We start from the raw sequence: 16,155 nt of genomic DNA, 5'->3' as shown, positions 1-16,155 counted from the left end.
GTAAAAACTAATGAAAAACCTAAAAAAAATCGAAAAAAAGCTCTAAACTACAAAGGAACTCCAGTCACTAGAGATCTTTTTACCGCGGAGAACAAAAGTCGTGCCAAATTGAATAAAGATATTGAAAGCTCCAGGAAAAACTTAAGTATCGAATGGTATTGCTATGGATGTGAGGAAGACAGGCAGGCCATATGAGGCAGTGCAGCAAATGTCTTAAATGGTACCATGAAGAATGTGTTGGCTTAACAGTCAATGACATGGATGATTTTGAGTGTCCTGATGGCTGCTAAACTTCGCCCAATTAACGAGTAGTGCCATTTTTATGTATAGGCTTTATTAAACCTCCATCGGATAATAAGGCCGATTTGCGTTATTTTTCTTAATATTTATTTTTTGTTTTCTAGTTTTTTTAGAGATTATTTTTTTAAGTTTGTTAAAATTAATATAACCTTATAAGCACTTTGGTGTATTAAACTAAATATTAACATTACAGTCTTTCACTTTATTCAATTTTTTTCTTAGCTAGGCCTTATTCCCCTCAAGTACCTTATATAAATTTACGCTCCTTACTATGATGTATCACACGATGGGGATTCCCTTTTGACATATTAAAGTGAGGTAGGTTAGCTGGAGGTGAGGAGGTGATTGACAGAACTTCAATAAATGCATAATTAAACGTCCCCCTGTATATCTAATTTGACGTGTTTTTTTTTTTTAGAAGTTATTAAGAAAGAAAGTTATTAAGGGTGGATTTGAAATGAAAGCACTGTATATAATGTAACTTGGCAAAACAAAGGTGTATTTGCAACTCTTAGTATTACAAAGTTCTATCTGCGCTTAAAGAGAACCTTGATAAACTAATATTCGCAAATAGGACTTAATGTATTAATAATGTAACACTAAAGAACTTTATGAACTATATCAGGTAGAACTTTAATATATTGCTAACGCAATTATCTTAAGGTAGATGGCGATAATACCTAGGCTAGAAATAGATTTTGTTAGATACACCTAGGAAATACCAAACTCTTAATTTATGGAAAAAATGCAAATAGAACCTTGTTATTCTATCATGATGAACTGTTTCATTTTCTTATCTCTGGAGCTCATAATGGGCATATTTTGTATTGTGCAAGTTTGTTACATTGACTTAGTTCTTCTGAGCACTAACTTCGATCCTAAAATACTTACATTATCCGAAAAATCACAATTTTACAGACATACTGGTATCCTCTTTTCGATAAAACCCGGTAGTAAGAACCGACTTTATCGCGAGAAATTAAAAAATAAAAAACGATATTAAGGGGTCAACACCAACAAGGAATTAGTTTACTTCGGCCACGCTCGTCCATCACGCAATAACTTATCTTTTCGCTCCAAATATGTGACATGGAGCCCAAACGGGAATTTTCGAAAATTTTTATTTTGTGGTTTACGTTGTGGACTTTTTGTGATTTTTACTGTCACGGGCAGAGTTTCGTCGATAGTTTGCAGGTGAGTTCACATTGTCTGTCACATATGTGATCATTGATTTACTAGAAAAATGTATGTAAGACATTATTTTTTCGTTTTTTTTTGTGAGATTCCTTATAGGCACTGGCACTTTTGGTTTCTAACGCTATTTCGAGTGAGGAGGAAAGAAATTTAAGTCATACGAGTAACTGTATATGGTCATAGAATTACTTTTTTTCAAAAGTATATGAGCCCATAATTTAATTTGTTCAATTTATGATGTAGCTCAACTGGGGATTTTTTCATTAATTTTTGAAAAAGTTACTTAAAATCTCACATAAAATACATTCCTCGACCAACTTGATTGTGATATATCTTTATTTAGTGATAATGGTCTGTAAAGCAAAATTACAGGACAAGAAGTTTCATTAAAAAAGAATTACTCGAATTAAGATAAAAAACCTACAAAAAAAAATGAAATTAAATAAATCTTGAAAATAAAACTAAATTAAAAGAAGGTTTAGGCAAGGAAAAAACATCTTTTATGAATTCAAACCATTAGTCTAAAAGCGATAAAAATTATTTTTATGTACAACTTTCTAATTTTTTATTTGTTTTTTCTTTTTTATTTTACACCTTTTAAATGTTTCTTTTTAAGACTTTTAAGGTTTTATTATATTAGTATATTAGGAGAGATTATTTCACTAATTAACAATCTTACACCTTGATTATATTTTGTTTTGTATTTTATTTAACTGTAACAATTTTGAATTGTAAGGTCAATCAATCAATCAATCAATGCTTTATTGTCAAAAAATTGTTACAATTTGTAGACAAAGCTGTACAACAAAAAAGACACAAAACACAATTAAAGAAAAGAAAAACAAAACAAAATTTAAAAAAAATAAATAAATAAATAGAATAGAATAGAATATCTACAATATATACAGATTAATACAATTTAAAGATTGTAAGTAGTCAAAAATATTATTATAAAATATACAATTTAATGTATACAATTTCAAAAAAAAAATCTCTCTATGTTAAAAAAAAAATTTTAAATGTTTAAAAAAGTAAAAAATAAAATAGCTACACAAAGCAGTATACCTAAACATGTACAGATAGTAAAAATACATAATTAGGTAGTCCGAAATTTCAAATCAATGATTACAAAAAAAAAATCGTTAATTGTCTAAAAAGCTCTCTCCAGTAAGAATGCTTTTAATGCTTTACGAAATGCAAAAAAAGATGGATTTAATTTCCAATGGCAGATGCATTTTTTTGCATTATATAATATGGAACTTTTGACCAACTCTGAATGTGGGGTAGGCAGGTATAGATCATGTTCCGTGTTTCTAAGTGGATAACTATAGGAAGGCCTATCAGATGCTGAACCGTATTTGCATATTAGACAAACGGACTCAAATATGAATAAAGATGGAAAAGTTAATATTTGAAATTTTTTGAAGAAATGCTGGCAATGACTTCTGTATTTAAGTCTCAGTGTATAACGTAAAGCTCTCTTTTGTAGTCTAAAAATACGGTCAAATTGAGTTGCACTACATGTACCCCAGAATGGAAGGGCGTATCGAAGGTGCGATTCAAAAAGGGCAAAATAAACTGTTCTAGAAGTAGACAGGCTATGCCCCTTAGAAATTGATCTTAACGCAAAACAAGCGGAACTTAATTTTCTTGATAAAGTGTCTTATTTTAACGAGTTGTCAACAGTTAGCCCTAAAAACTTTACTGAATCAACTTCGCCAATTGTTGCGTTACCAAGTACAAAAGATTGCAAGGTATTTTTATAGGACAACATTTTAGTTTTGAAAATGTTGAGACAAAGGAGATTAGAGTCGCACCATGATTTGATACTAGTTAAATCACTTGATACGGTTTTATGAAGTGTAGAAATATCCAGATTACTCCAAGTAAAACTAGTATCATCAGCAAATAGACAGACTTTACCGTTAATATTTAGATTAGCAATGTCATTGATGAAGATAAGAAACAAAATAGGGCCAAGTACGGAACCTTAAGGCACTCCACTTTGTATTGGCTTGCAAGAAGACATAGTCGAATCAATTCTCACAGCTTGACTTCTGTTATTGAGATACGACTTAAACCATTCAAAAGGCGCTCCTCTGAACCCGTAATATTGCAACTTTGTTATTAAGATGTCATGATTAACATCAAAGGCATTAGAAAAATCACAGAAAATTGTTGCTGTAGGGTGTTGGTTGTTTAAGCTAGAGTATACATTATTAAAAAGAGAAAACATAGCATCATTTGTGCATTTGTTATTTAAAAATCCAAATTGATGGGAAGTAAGTATTTTATATTTTAGCAAAAATGATAGAAGTCTTTTTGTAACCAATCTTTCAATCTTTTTTAAAAGTGTGGGAAGAAGAGCGATAGGGCGATAGTTGGAAGACTGATCTTTGTCTCCTTCTTTATGTAGTGGAATTATTATCGCCATCTTAAGGCAGTTAGGAAAAACACCTTTTTGAAAACACTAATTAATTAGAGTAATAAGATGACATAATGTACATTCGGGCAGATTTGAAAACATTTTGAGAGTAAGTCCATCAATTCCAGAAGAGCCTTTGTTTTTGATTTCCCTAATTGAACTGCAAAGCTCTGGTAACACTACGGGCGTAAAGAAAAAACTGTGGAAATTCTCATTTGCAATGGAAAGATATGAAAGTGGATCATGGGAAGGAGTTATGGTACTCATTAAATTATTTGCCACATTTACAAAATAATCATTAAGGTTCTCAGATGAAGTAGAGATAGTATTCGACAAAGAAGGCTTATTTCTCAAAGCATTAACAATCGACCATGTTTCCTTAGTCACATTTTTAGATTTAGCCAGTCTCCTATTATAGTAAATATCCTTGGCGGCTTTTAAAGTTTTCTGATAAATATTTTTGTAAAGTCTTACGTATTCATGAAAAAAAGCGCTGTCTGAAAATTTCTTAAGATGAGATAATAAGCGCATGTTCTTAGCAGATGTACGCAAGCCTTGGGTAGACCAGGAATTATGTTGCTTCTTCTTAAGAGGTCTCAAAGGAAAGGATTTGTGAGAAAGACTAGATACCGTTTTTATCAATCTAAAGAATTCTGAATCAACGTCGTCAGAGAGAATATTCCAGTCAGTTGATTGACAAAGGTGCCTAAAATGTAAAAAAAAAATTTATCCGAGAAAATACGGCCTAATTTGCGTGGAACATTTTTACTTTTAGATTTAGTTATGGAAAACTTTGTTAACACTGCTTTATGGTCTGAGAAACCTGAGCTTAAGACAGTACAATCGACGAAATCTGGCTCAAAGGAAGATACGACATAATCTATTGTACTAGAGCTGGTTTTAGTTATTCTGGTAGGTGATTTAATGTGCATCATTAAGCCAAAAGAGTCGAAAATGGACTGGAGAGATTCTTGAGCAGCACACTGGAAAAATCAATGTTTAGGTCGCCACATAAAATGAGTTTGCTTTTTAACGGCAGAGACTCAAGCAAGCTTAGTAAGTTTTAATACAAAAAAAATATATTTCAAAAAAATACATTGAAAATAAGAATTAAAACATTTTAGTTGTTAAATAAGTGCCAAAATATATCATTAAATGGGGAACATTAACTTAAAAATTAAAAAGGGGTCCTGTAAAGGTGCGATAAAGTAATTTATACAAGAGTTTAAAAAGATAGTAAATTCGTACTGTTTACTTCAATGTATGTAATAGGCTTTTTAAATAAAAAATAAATAATTTTAGACTTATTGGATTTCATTATAAAATTAATAAAAACTTATTTTCTTTCCTAATAAAAACCAAGTGACAAAACGTGTAACATATAAAGAGATTTCAAAAGCATTTGATTGTGTAAGTCACCTGAAAATTTTGATTACAATATGTGTAATAGTTCAATGTTTGTTTCTTATGATGGAATTCTTATATTTTAACAAAAAAAATTGTTGAATCGGAAATCCCTAAAAATACCTCTGATATAAATCCTATTGATATTTTGAGATGTGTGTTTGGTATTTGATTGTGGATAAAACTACTGTAAAAACTAAAATATTTTCTGAGAGAAAACCTAGATCTTTCCTAAGGAAGTAGATATTCCATAAAAGCCAACAATTAAAGTAAAACAAGTAAAGCGATCAACTGGAGGACAAAAATAATTATCCCCTCAATAGACTATTATTCCCCAATAAATTTTCAGTAAACATCCTGGATACGTATATATCACATGTTTTTCACGTTCCCTCGTAATACAACAAACATCAAACTATGTACAGTTATCGCGGTATCAAAGGCTACGATCGTATAAAAACACCAAAAAAAAATCTTCATGAATGACACTTTAATTTGTTTATTTAAAACAAATACTAAATAGAGGCGACAGGGTTCACTTGATCTGACATGTCCTAGATAGATTATCGCAGACGAGGGATTTATTATTAGAACATTGCTAAACTAACACATTGTTGGAGATTGATAAGGCATGAAAAAAAAACGGTTTCAAAACTTTTTTCTATAATAAAATATAAACTTTCAGAACACCATTCAAAAAAACGTGGACAAACAGCGGACTTTATACGACTATCAAACGGTAAGTTCCCATATAAATTGCCCAAAAAAACGACGATAAAATGCCCCCCTTTTAGCGAGTGGTGGCATACAAAGACCTAATAGAATCAAAGTGCTTACTGGAAATCTTAACAAACGAGGACAGCGTTATAAAACTGGGAAATCTAGACAGAGAAGGCGACACCTTCAAACCTTTATCTTCCTCTAACCAATTATCAAAACGAGAAGTAAGAACCCTGTAGCACCCAAATATCACCCACTAATTCCAGAACTTGCAGATATGGCGCCTTGCCGGCACGAGAATTTCCGACTTCTGTCGAGGATTCCCCACTTACCTCATCCAGAACCCACTACCAGACTCCCAAACTGTATCATACATCCAAAACGACTTACCAATAGTGGAAATATCAACCAAAAAACGGAAAAAAAGAGAAACCAGATACAATTCCGTGGGGCGAGTGAGAGGCCAGACTCAGTCTCAATATCTGAACTTTGGAAAGGGCAATGGAGAGCCGGGAAAAGCAGAAGCGGAAAGCAGCTACGAAGGAACCAAAGCGGTCGTTTGTATGTTCTTAACTTTATTCAAAAATAATTAGTAATAAAAACTCCTTTAGCTGGTTCAAGCGGAATGGGTCAAGCCCAGAGCCAAAGTTCCCCAGTGGACTGTGGCGAATGCCTAGGAGGACCAGGCTTCCAAGACCAAGGTCTTATCTATGGCAGAAGGCCAGGCTTTGATGATGTTCCAGAAAAAATCACCAGACCTGGTGGCCCTGGTGCAAAGTACCTGACTCAACCAGACACCAACAAACTTATTAATAAACATTTTACTTTCAGATATCCAGGAGAATATGGGCCAACTGGTATAGGACAAACTTATATTCCCGGTACAAGACCCGGTGGTGAGGGAGGTGAAGGTTATGCACCTGGAAGCGAAGGAGGTTACGTCCCAGGCGGCAGAGCACCAGGAACAGCTCCTAGACCCGGCGAAGAAGGGGGTAGATACATTCCTGGACAAGAGAGACCCGGTGGCAGTGGAAGGCGGCCTAGCGAAGAACCTTCAGGATTTTATCCAAGTGGTGGACGACCACCAAGCACCGGACCGTCGCAAGGAAGCCAGCCAGGAAGATATTATCCGAGTGGCAGACCTTCAGAAGGCGGCCTCACCCCAGGAACGGGTTCTTCTCCCGATCAATGGTCACAACCTGGAAGGCCACCAACTGGGACAGGTGCACAAGAAGGTTATCCGCCTGGGACAGGTCCTACTTCTACACCAGGTCAATGGACACAACCTGAAAGACAACCGGGAGGTCCTGCTTATCCACCCGGAACAGGAGCCCCTTCTACACCAGGTCAATGGACACAACCTGAGAAACAACCGGGAGGACCGGCCTATCCTACAGGTCCTAGTACTACATGGTCACAGCCTGGAGGGCAACCAAGTAGCCCGGGTACACATGAGAGTTATCCACCCGGAACAGGTCCTACAGGTGCTACACCAGGTGAATATTTGCAGCCCACAGGCCCAGGTACACAAGGAGCATATCCGTCAGGACAATGGTTACAACCAGGAAGACAGCCAACTGGTCCCCAAGGAGGCTATCCACCTGGGACAGGCCCCAGCTCTGCACCAGATCAGTGGTTACAGCCTGGAAGGCAGCCAACTGGTACAGGAGTACCCTCGGGACAATCAAAACCACCTTATTCCTCAGAATCAGGACCTAGTCCAGGTCAGTGGTATCCGCCAAGTAGACAACCAATCGGTCCAGGTATATCGGGATCACCCCCGGGATCAGGTCCAACTTCTATCCCAAGTCAGTGGATACAACCGGGAGGACATCCAACGAGTCCAGCTGCACCACCAGGAACTCACGGATGGTATCCCGGCCCAAATTATGAAGGCGATCAATACCACAGAGGTCCAGAAACTGGTATGAGCCTCCGTACACTTGCACTTTCAAACTGAACCTACAAATTACATTTTAGGAGGCAGGGACTTAGGAACGTTTGGAGGTCAGTTGTCAGGGCAATATGAAGGTCATGCTGGACATTCAGGGAGGTTCTCTGGCTCTTTCCAGGGAACTTATGAGAGTCATGGACATGGAGGCTTTAGACCACCATCCGAAGGTATCCAGACTTGAAATCTCTTAAGGATGTTTTAATAATTTTATTCTTAATTTTAGGTCAGGGTCAAGTAGGTAGAGGCCCAGCTCCAGCTCAGATTAGTGGTCATTGGGTTAATGGAAAATGGGAACCTTCAGGAGGTGGTCCAGCTATACCTCAAGGAGGAGGTCCAGGTCCAACACAAGGTGGAGGTCAATGGGTTGATGGAAAATGGGTACCTTCAGGAGTAGGTCCAGGTCCAACACAAGGTGGAGGCCAATGGATCGATGGAAAGTGGGTACCATCAGGAGGAGGTTCAGGTCCAACACAAGGTGGAGGCCAATGGATCGATGGAAAGTGGGTACCTTCAGGAGGAGGTCCTTCAGGAGGAAGTGCAGGTCCAACGCAAGGTGAAGGCCAATGGATTAATGGAAAATGGGTACCTTCAGGAGAAGGTCCAGGTCCAACACAAGGTGGAGGTCAATGGGTTGATGGAAAATGGGTACCTTCCGGTACAACTCAAGAAGGAGACCAATGGATAGATGGAAAGTGGGTACCTTCAGGAGGAGGTGCAGGTCCAACGCAAGGTCAAGGCCAATGGATTGATGGAAAATGGGTACCATCAGGAGGAGGTCCAGGTCCAACACAAGGTGGAGGCCAATGGATCGATGGAAAATTAGTACCATCAGGAGGAGGTCCAGGTCCAACACAAGGTGGAGGTCAATGGGTTGATGGAAAGTGGGTACCTTCAGGAGGAGGTCCTTTAGGAGGAGGTGCAGGTCCAACGCAAGGTGAAGGCCAATGGATTGATGGAAAATGGGTACCTTCAGGAGGAGGTCCAGGTCCAACACAAGGTGGAGGCCAATGGATCGATGGAAAATGGGTACCTTCAGGTACAACTCAAGGAGGAGGTCCAGGTCCAACACAAGGTGGAGGCCAATGGATCAATGGAAAGTGGGTACCTTCAGGTACAACTCAAGGAGGAAGCTCAGGTCCAACACAAGGTGGAGGCCAATGGATAAATGGAAAATGGGTACCGTCAGGAGGTATTTCCATTTTACTATATTCAAATCTGTTTAAATATAATTTCTTCCTATATTCTAGGTCAGGGTGAAACAGGAGGAGGTTCAGGTCAAACTGAAGGTGGAGGACAATGGATTAATGGCAAATGGGTACCTTCGGGAGAGGGTCCAGGTACACCTCAAGGTGCAGGGCAGTGGATAGATGGGAAGTGGGTACCTTCAGGAGGTAATACATCACATTAAATACTTACAGTACTACATAAAAATGTTGTTTCTAGGTGGTCAGGGATCTGGACAATGGGTGAACGGCAAGTGGGTTCCTTTAGGTGAAGGTTACCCATACGGTCAAGTACCTCCTGGACAGTATGTAGCTGGTGGAGGACAAGGTATGAGCTCTCTCCTATCGCCACACTCCTCATTTCTCTTAAACCAAGTTTAACTTCTCCAGGTGAGACCTCAGATGACTCAGATTCCCAAGTGCAAACATCAGTACTGCAAGGCGACAACGAAACGATAGCCAACGCACAAGCACAAGGAAAATACCAGGGTGGTACCTCGCAATCCCAAGTCTCAGGCACGTACTCGGGTTCCGGTTCTTTTAGTGCGTCCGCTGGTTCGGACGACGGCAAAAGAGGAGCGATGACTCAAGTATCCGGAGGGAAAAATGGGGCTCAAAGTAGTGCACAGGGAAGAGGTGGTGCCGGCCAGTCTCAAGCTCAAGTCAGTTTGGATCCTGACTCTGGAGACACCTTATCCAGTGCCCAAACTTCCGGTTAGTTCTGCTGATCCATATATGTTTGGTAAGCCAAACACGTTTTCGTTCCAGGAATACAACATGGCACCCAAACCCAAGTAAGGGCAAGTGAAAAGGGAGGTTTGGCAGATGCCCAAGCTAACGGACTAGGGGCCACCTCCTCCCAAGCCCAGATAGGTTTCACTCCTTACGATGAGAGTGAGAAGGATAATCAGACTACTCCGTTTAAGGGTGGCGGAACGGCGGCTGCGCAAAGCGGCAACCGCGCCGGAATGACACAGACTCAAATTCAGGGTAAATTCAGATTTGGAATAAGGTAAGGCTATTGATCAATCTACCTTAGAAGGTTATTTTACTATGGGTTGTGTGAAATAGATATCAAGGGGCTGCTCAAGCCGGCTCGGGCTCAACAGCCATTCGAAATCTCACAGAACCCACCGGATATTTTAAGCCGATTAATTTCACTGCGGCTAGAGTAAGTCACAGCAAACAGTCCCAAAGTCAACAAGCCACTTTACCGGACCAATCTGCTGCAGAAAGATCTGATACAGCCCAGGAGGAAACCTTGAGGCAATCAGAAACCAGCAGGGAGGTAATAAAACAGTGTATAAGAAATAATATTTTTAAAGAGCGGACTTAATTCTAGAAACTGTTCGATGTACAGGTCCAAAAACTGAGCCCACCGCCTCAGGAGGATCGAGAAGTTGTAGCGCAAGAAGAATCAGACGGCCTGCCCGCCACCCATCCGCCAGATTACGCCGAATCCGAAGAATACGCGGATCCAGAGTACGAGGACGAAGATTTGGAAGAGCCGAGTCCCGCCCTTAGTCCTTCCAGAAGGAATTTGGTGCTTCCTCGCACTGATATTCACCAGAGCCTCCGCAAGCCCAGCAGTGTCGTTAGTCAGAGCTCTGACCATCAGAAACAGCACATTATTTTAGACCCGTTGGACAATCTGGATGCCACCGTACACCAAAGTAAAGGTGATTCTATCCATGATGGTATGATTTTGCAATCGGGACAAGTTGTACCAGGTGAGAATTTGAAATTTGACCTGGAAATTTAGCTATTCGCTTTAGTTAAGCCTTTTACGAGCAACAGATCTCTAAAACTAAATTCTATAAGAGTACAAAGGTTTGTTGGATTGCTGTAGGTAATTTTGATGTTCACATTTGTTTTAGCTCTTGTATCTGTTTACCTTTTCAGCTCAAGGCACCTTAATTCAGTTTAAGAGTATGACTCTAAGATGGCGCCACAGGTATTTAATGCGAATGTAAGGTCCGATGGGATCTGGGCCAGAGTGGCCTTTTATACTGCGACCATTGTTGATCTATTGTCTGTCCCCTGTCTCTATCCATTCAATATATTTACGAACAGGATCAGCTCCTTCAGTGTGAGCGTCATCAGATCCTTATCACTTAGCGTATATGCATGTAAAATCCTGTATCTTCTCTGGCGCAGTGCTCCACAATTTGTAATCAAGTGTTTCATTGACTCCTCTTCTTTACCGCAGAAGTCTATATCGGATAAGCCCATTCTGTGTAACGCTGGTAGCGCCCCTACTAGCGTCCTTAGGCTATACCTGTCCAGTTTTAGTGCTATATCCGCTCTCCCAGCTCCGGAAGCTCAGGAACTTTTTGGTGTGAACTAACACATTGGTGTCATTCCAATGTCGCGGCATTCTGAACGATGTCCATTTGGCGATCTCTCTTTTAAGAAAACCTTGTTGAAACTTATAGGGAAGAGGATCCTGTATTTCCGAACGAACGAGTTTACCGGGTCCATATGGTAGCCCGCCTGGAATATGTCAAGTATATCTAGATTAGCCTCAGAATTGACAAATGACCAGTAAGGTTGCTCGTCTTAAGGTGTTGTTTAATGTAGATGGAGATTGAGTGGCTGGCCTCCTTTTGCATAACCATATTGAGCGGGTTTAAAGGAGGCCAGCTCTTAACACTATCCTCTATGACGCATAGATATGCTGGTCTCTGTAGGATGCACAGTCTCGATGTGGCTGTCGTCTGCTCAGTTTTTCTCCATCATATCACAGCCCCATACAGTATAGTGGGTCTCACCGTCTGGGTATAAATCCATACGTCATTTTGAGGCTCACATCCTAGGATCTACCAAGTAGTTGTTTTGCCATCCAAAGATTCCTCGTGGCCTTTTCCAGTACTGATTCGAGGTTTTAAGGTGACCTTTCTATACAAGACAAAACCCAGATATTATACTCTTTCCCTGGAAACGATCTTGATGCCGCTCTTCTAAGGACCTTCATCACCCTTTTTCTGGTAAATGGTACAATGACTACCTTCGTCGGGTTTTTTAAAGATGCATTCGTTCTGTAATCGTCCCTGGATAGTTCCCCCTGATTATTACAGAGATATTATTTACACAACTGATGATCTTGTGCCCTCTCTGGTTAAGGTGATCAGATCGTCCAATAATACAGACCATAGAAGGAGAGATTCGCTCTGTGGACATCCCTTAATGCAGTGACTTTGAGAGCTGTGGATCCAAGTGAGACTCTAATGGACCTTTGGTTCAGCATGCAGGTGACCCATTTTACTATATCTGGAACAGCTCCTTTATTAGACAGAGAGTGCTGTTTTCATTGCGAGGAAGTCTATGTCAGCAAAGGCGCCACCAATGTCCATAAATGTAGACAGTCCTAGTTCCTTGGATTCTAAGGCCTTTTCGATATCCCGAACTATTCTGTGGAATGCCGTAATTGTAGATTTGCACTGGTGATTTGAAGATTGGGAGAGTACTTCCATCCTGACGGATTGGTCCAATAGTTTCTCCATTGTCTTTAATATAAAAGAGAATAGACTAATTGGCCTGTAGGACTTGGGAGATTCTTGGAAGAGATTTTTTTACGTTCATTTCCTCTATCTGTCTGTGAACTATCAAACTTATCAATTCTTAATTTTTAATGAATATTTTAACTGCCAGTTGCCAGATTAAAGGTTTTGCAGCAGCAAGAACCAGACATTTACCGTATGAACAGTTTAAAATGTCAATGTTTTAGATCTATCAACTATCAAACTTGTCAAATGATGGCTAGTTTGTGAGGAATTGCAGATTTGCTATTTGCTATTTTTAGAATTACAGAATTACAATCCTTTTATAACTATATAAATGGACAGTAACTGGAAGAGAGAGAGTAAGTGAGAGAATAAATTGACAAACATGGCAAGTAGTTGCCAAGAATTGTTATACTTCGTTTTGATTAAGTTGTCAACTCTGTCTACTGTCAAATGTCAAGTCTGTCAGGAATTTTGGCTTTTTAGGCAAAATAAAAATCTAAAATTTATTAGGTTTTGTGAGAGGTAGAGGGAGATAATCAAATTGATAATTGACAGACTTGGTAAGTCTTTGTCAAGAATTGCCATATTTTGGTCTGAAAGGGTTGTCAAATCTATCACTTGTCAACTTTCTTATCTCACCCTTTCACCAAATACAGTGAGATTTGTGTCTTTGTTTTGTTTTTTTCTTTTTTTTAGTTTCGTGTTTGTGACCCAATATATTCAATATTGCGGAGGGTTGTTGGGTGGGGTCAGAAATAAAACAGAAACCTGTTTACTTAAATGTCGACGTTTCGACTTATATTAAGTCATCCTCAGGACACTAAGTCTAGGTTTTAACGTTTTATCAGAAGTTTATGAAGTTTATCAGGATAATAAAACAAATATTTTAAAGTGCATGCATCTATCCCAAGTTAATTGAAACTTTGTCTCATTTTAGATGAGGATTGCTTTCTTTCGTAAATTTTAACGAAATTCTTAAAGAAGTATAAGAAAAATTTCAGATCTAACGCCACTATTTTAAATTCTTAAGTAAATATAACTTTCTATTTTGTTTTTGTAAACATAACCTTCCAAAAACTTTAATTGTTTTGTCTCCCTACTATTGGCACAACTGAAATTTGTCAGAGTGACCAACATCGAAAGGACACAATCACGCAAAATGGCGGCCAACCAGTAGTGGTCATTTACTTTCCATTGAATTGGCAGTCCAGGTATATTTATTAAGTTCGTGTTATAATGTAAATCGTGTAAAAAGCCTAAAAAACTGAACAACAATAATTACTTTCCCAAACTTCAAATTTTTTCCACTTTTAGGTTCTTCAGGCTTCCAAATACCAGCTGGATTCCGTGGCAAAGTGAAATCGATCGCAAACGGACCAAATACATACGCGATCGGCAAACACAGTCAAGCCCAAAGTGTGACTTTGTCCCCTGGAAGCGGTCGAATATTCTACAGCAAACCCACCAATCCCGTCTACGGGGTTGTCACGAAAACCATTTCAAGAAACGGTCATTACGGCACCGGCTACGCTTACCAACCGATCAACTATCCGGTGGCTTACCGAATGAAGAGCGGAAAAGTCTTACCGAATTTTGTTTCCGTAAGTAAGTCGGAAGCCGGCGAAGCGGATTTAGTATCGGGAAAAAAGACTCCGAACGTTTATTATACGCAGAGCAGCAGTTGCGGCATGTTTACGAACTCTTGTGTCTATTCAAACGGGAAGAAAACTTGTTTTCCCGTTAGGAAAACTAATCCAGATGGCACCCCTATGAGTTGTTAAAACGACTCTTACATGGGAGATTCTTGTACATATTTTTTTTAGTAGAAAATTCGGTCAGTATATAATTTTGATTTTTTTAAGTTATTATATTGTGGTGATGTGTGGCTGATAGGGGAAAAAATTGGTAAAATAAAATTATAATTTTTTTTCATATGTAATTTTTTTTGTGACCTTACCAAGGCCAAGTGCTGAAACCGGCTTCAAAAATTGAAGGTTCTTTTTACAAAAATTACCTTGAAAATGAACTTCTCCCCGTAAACTCAGGTTTAAAGTTACCGTTATATAACTCCGGCTTTCGTAGAGGTCAAGGTCATTTTTTAATAATAACTCGTATCTACAGAATTATTCGCGTTTTGCGATTAAGATATAAACTGTATATTCAGAGAAGAAATTAAAAAAAAAATACAAATTACAACGATATGTCTTGAGTTCTGTTAAAGAAAACAAAAAAAACATTCATAAAAATGTCAAAATTTCGGGGTTTTTGAGAAGGAAATTAAAAAAAAGAGTCAAAAAATAAGACTAGTCATTGATTTTTACCGATTGTGTTCGTCTGGTCAAATACTTCTTGCTAAGGCAACGTCTATTTCCTCTAAAGCCCAAATAGCTCAAGATCGCCAATAATAGTTGACGATTTAGTTTGTCAAAGGTCTTGCAATAGTCCAATAATATTGAACTTGTTAATTCATTACGGTCAGCCGCTTGCAAGATATCACGATCACCTTTAGGAGGGCAGTAAATCAGCTGTAGTCCCTTATGAATCCAGCTTGAACTCGAGGGAAAACAGCAAATCTTACACATTAATCATTATTTGATTTTCTTTGGAGATAGTAGGGAGAACCCTGATAGGCCTGGATAAGTTTGGATAATTGACTTGGTGACGCAACTTTTGGGCTTCATAAAGCCTCTCTAACTTCCTTGAGAGATACAAGGTGAAACTCAAAATTTTCAACTCCTTTCCTTTTATTTTGGGAGATAAAATGCCAAAGTTACAGGGCTTGGAGTATTCGAGCTTACAGCATTTACAAAAAATGTTTAATTGTGAGTAGCTAAATGGCCAGGAATTGCATTACGAGGTTTTGAGTGAATATTAAGCCTGCGCAGAACGTTCCAGTTTTTTTAGGGTTACCCTGACGCAGTGCTTGAGCTCAACAAACGCTCGGACACGAATTTAGATTACCAGGAGGAAACATTTTCAGAGTATAATACCACCCCCATCTGTCATTCCTTAGCTAGGGTGGAACTATCCTCAAAAATGTATTACTATCCTTTAAATTTGTTATAAATGAATAGTGGGTCGAGTTATAGCTTCTTTTGAAAGGTCTTTTGATTCTCTTTACGGCTATACCTAGTTTAAAGGACTTTACTTTAGCGGTTCTCAAACTATTGGCTATTTTAACATTTAATGCAGTTTTTTAGAAAATAATGGCAACTCTTTGTCAAACAATTAATTAATAACAATCATACATAAACACTAGTCCAACAAATACTGAAAATGGCCACCGTTAACTTCTATGCAATAATACAGATTCAAATCGACGTCGCACATTTCGTAGCATATCAGGAGTTATCTGTTGGCATTCAAATGTAATCCTTTCGCGAAATTCTTCTATTGAAGCTGGTTGGGTAGCATAGATTTTACTCTTTA

The 16,155-nt window shown here is 38.6% G+C and overlaps 1 protein-coding gene across 5 annotated transcripts; it reads left to right on the top strand.

Moving 5' to 3' along the window:
• Positions 1 to 1,316: 1,316 nt before the first annotated feature.
• LOC126739478 (collagen alpha-1(I) chain) lies at positions 1,317 to 14,658 on the top strand. 5 transcript variants are annotated; one of them, XM_050445160.1, is made up of 16 exons: positions 1,317 to 1,494; positions 6,009 to 6,062; positions 6,118 to 6,267; positions 6,310 to 6,604; positions 6,655 to 6,820; positions 6,875 to 7,968; positions 8,024 to 8,164; positions 8,221 to 9,057; positions 9,109 to 9,186; positions 9,245 to 9,388; positions 9,441 to 9,548; positions 9,611 to 9,934; positions 9,989 to 10,232; positions 10,292 to 10,508; positions 10,563 to 10,950; positions 14,041 to 14,658. In XM_050445160.1, the coding sequence occupies exons 1-16, from the start codon at positions 1,390 to 1,392 to the stop codon at positions 14,505 to 14,507; spliced, it is 4,812 nt and encodes a 1,603-aa protein (XP_050301117.1). In that variant the 5' UTR covers positions 1,317 to 1,389; the 3' UTR covers positions 14,508 to 14,658. The 5 variants fall into 5 exon arrangements, with proteins under 5 accessions (XP_050301117.1, XP_050301118.1, XP_050301115.1 ...); XM_050445161.1 differs by having other exon boundaries at positions 1,318 to 1,494; positions 8,221 to 8,583; positions 8,647 to 9,186; XM_050445158.1 differs by having other exon boundaries at positions 1,318 to 1,494; positions 6,319 to 6,604; positions 8,221 to 9,186.
• Positions 14,659 to 16,155: the final 1,497 nt, after the last annotated feature.

Source organism: Anthonomus grandis, chromosome 8 (genome assembly GCF_022605725.1).
Source record: "Anthonomus grandis grandis chromosome 8, icAntGran1.3, whole genome shotgun sequence".
NCBI classification, from domain to species: Eukaryota; Metazoa; Arthropoda; class Insecta; order Coleoptera; family Curculionidae; genus Anthonomus; species Anthonomus grandis.
This window is presented reverse-complemented; position numbering and strand designations above follow the sequence as displayed.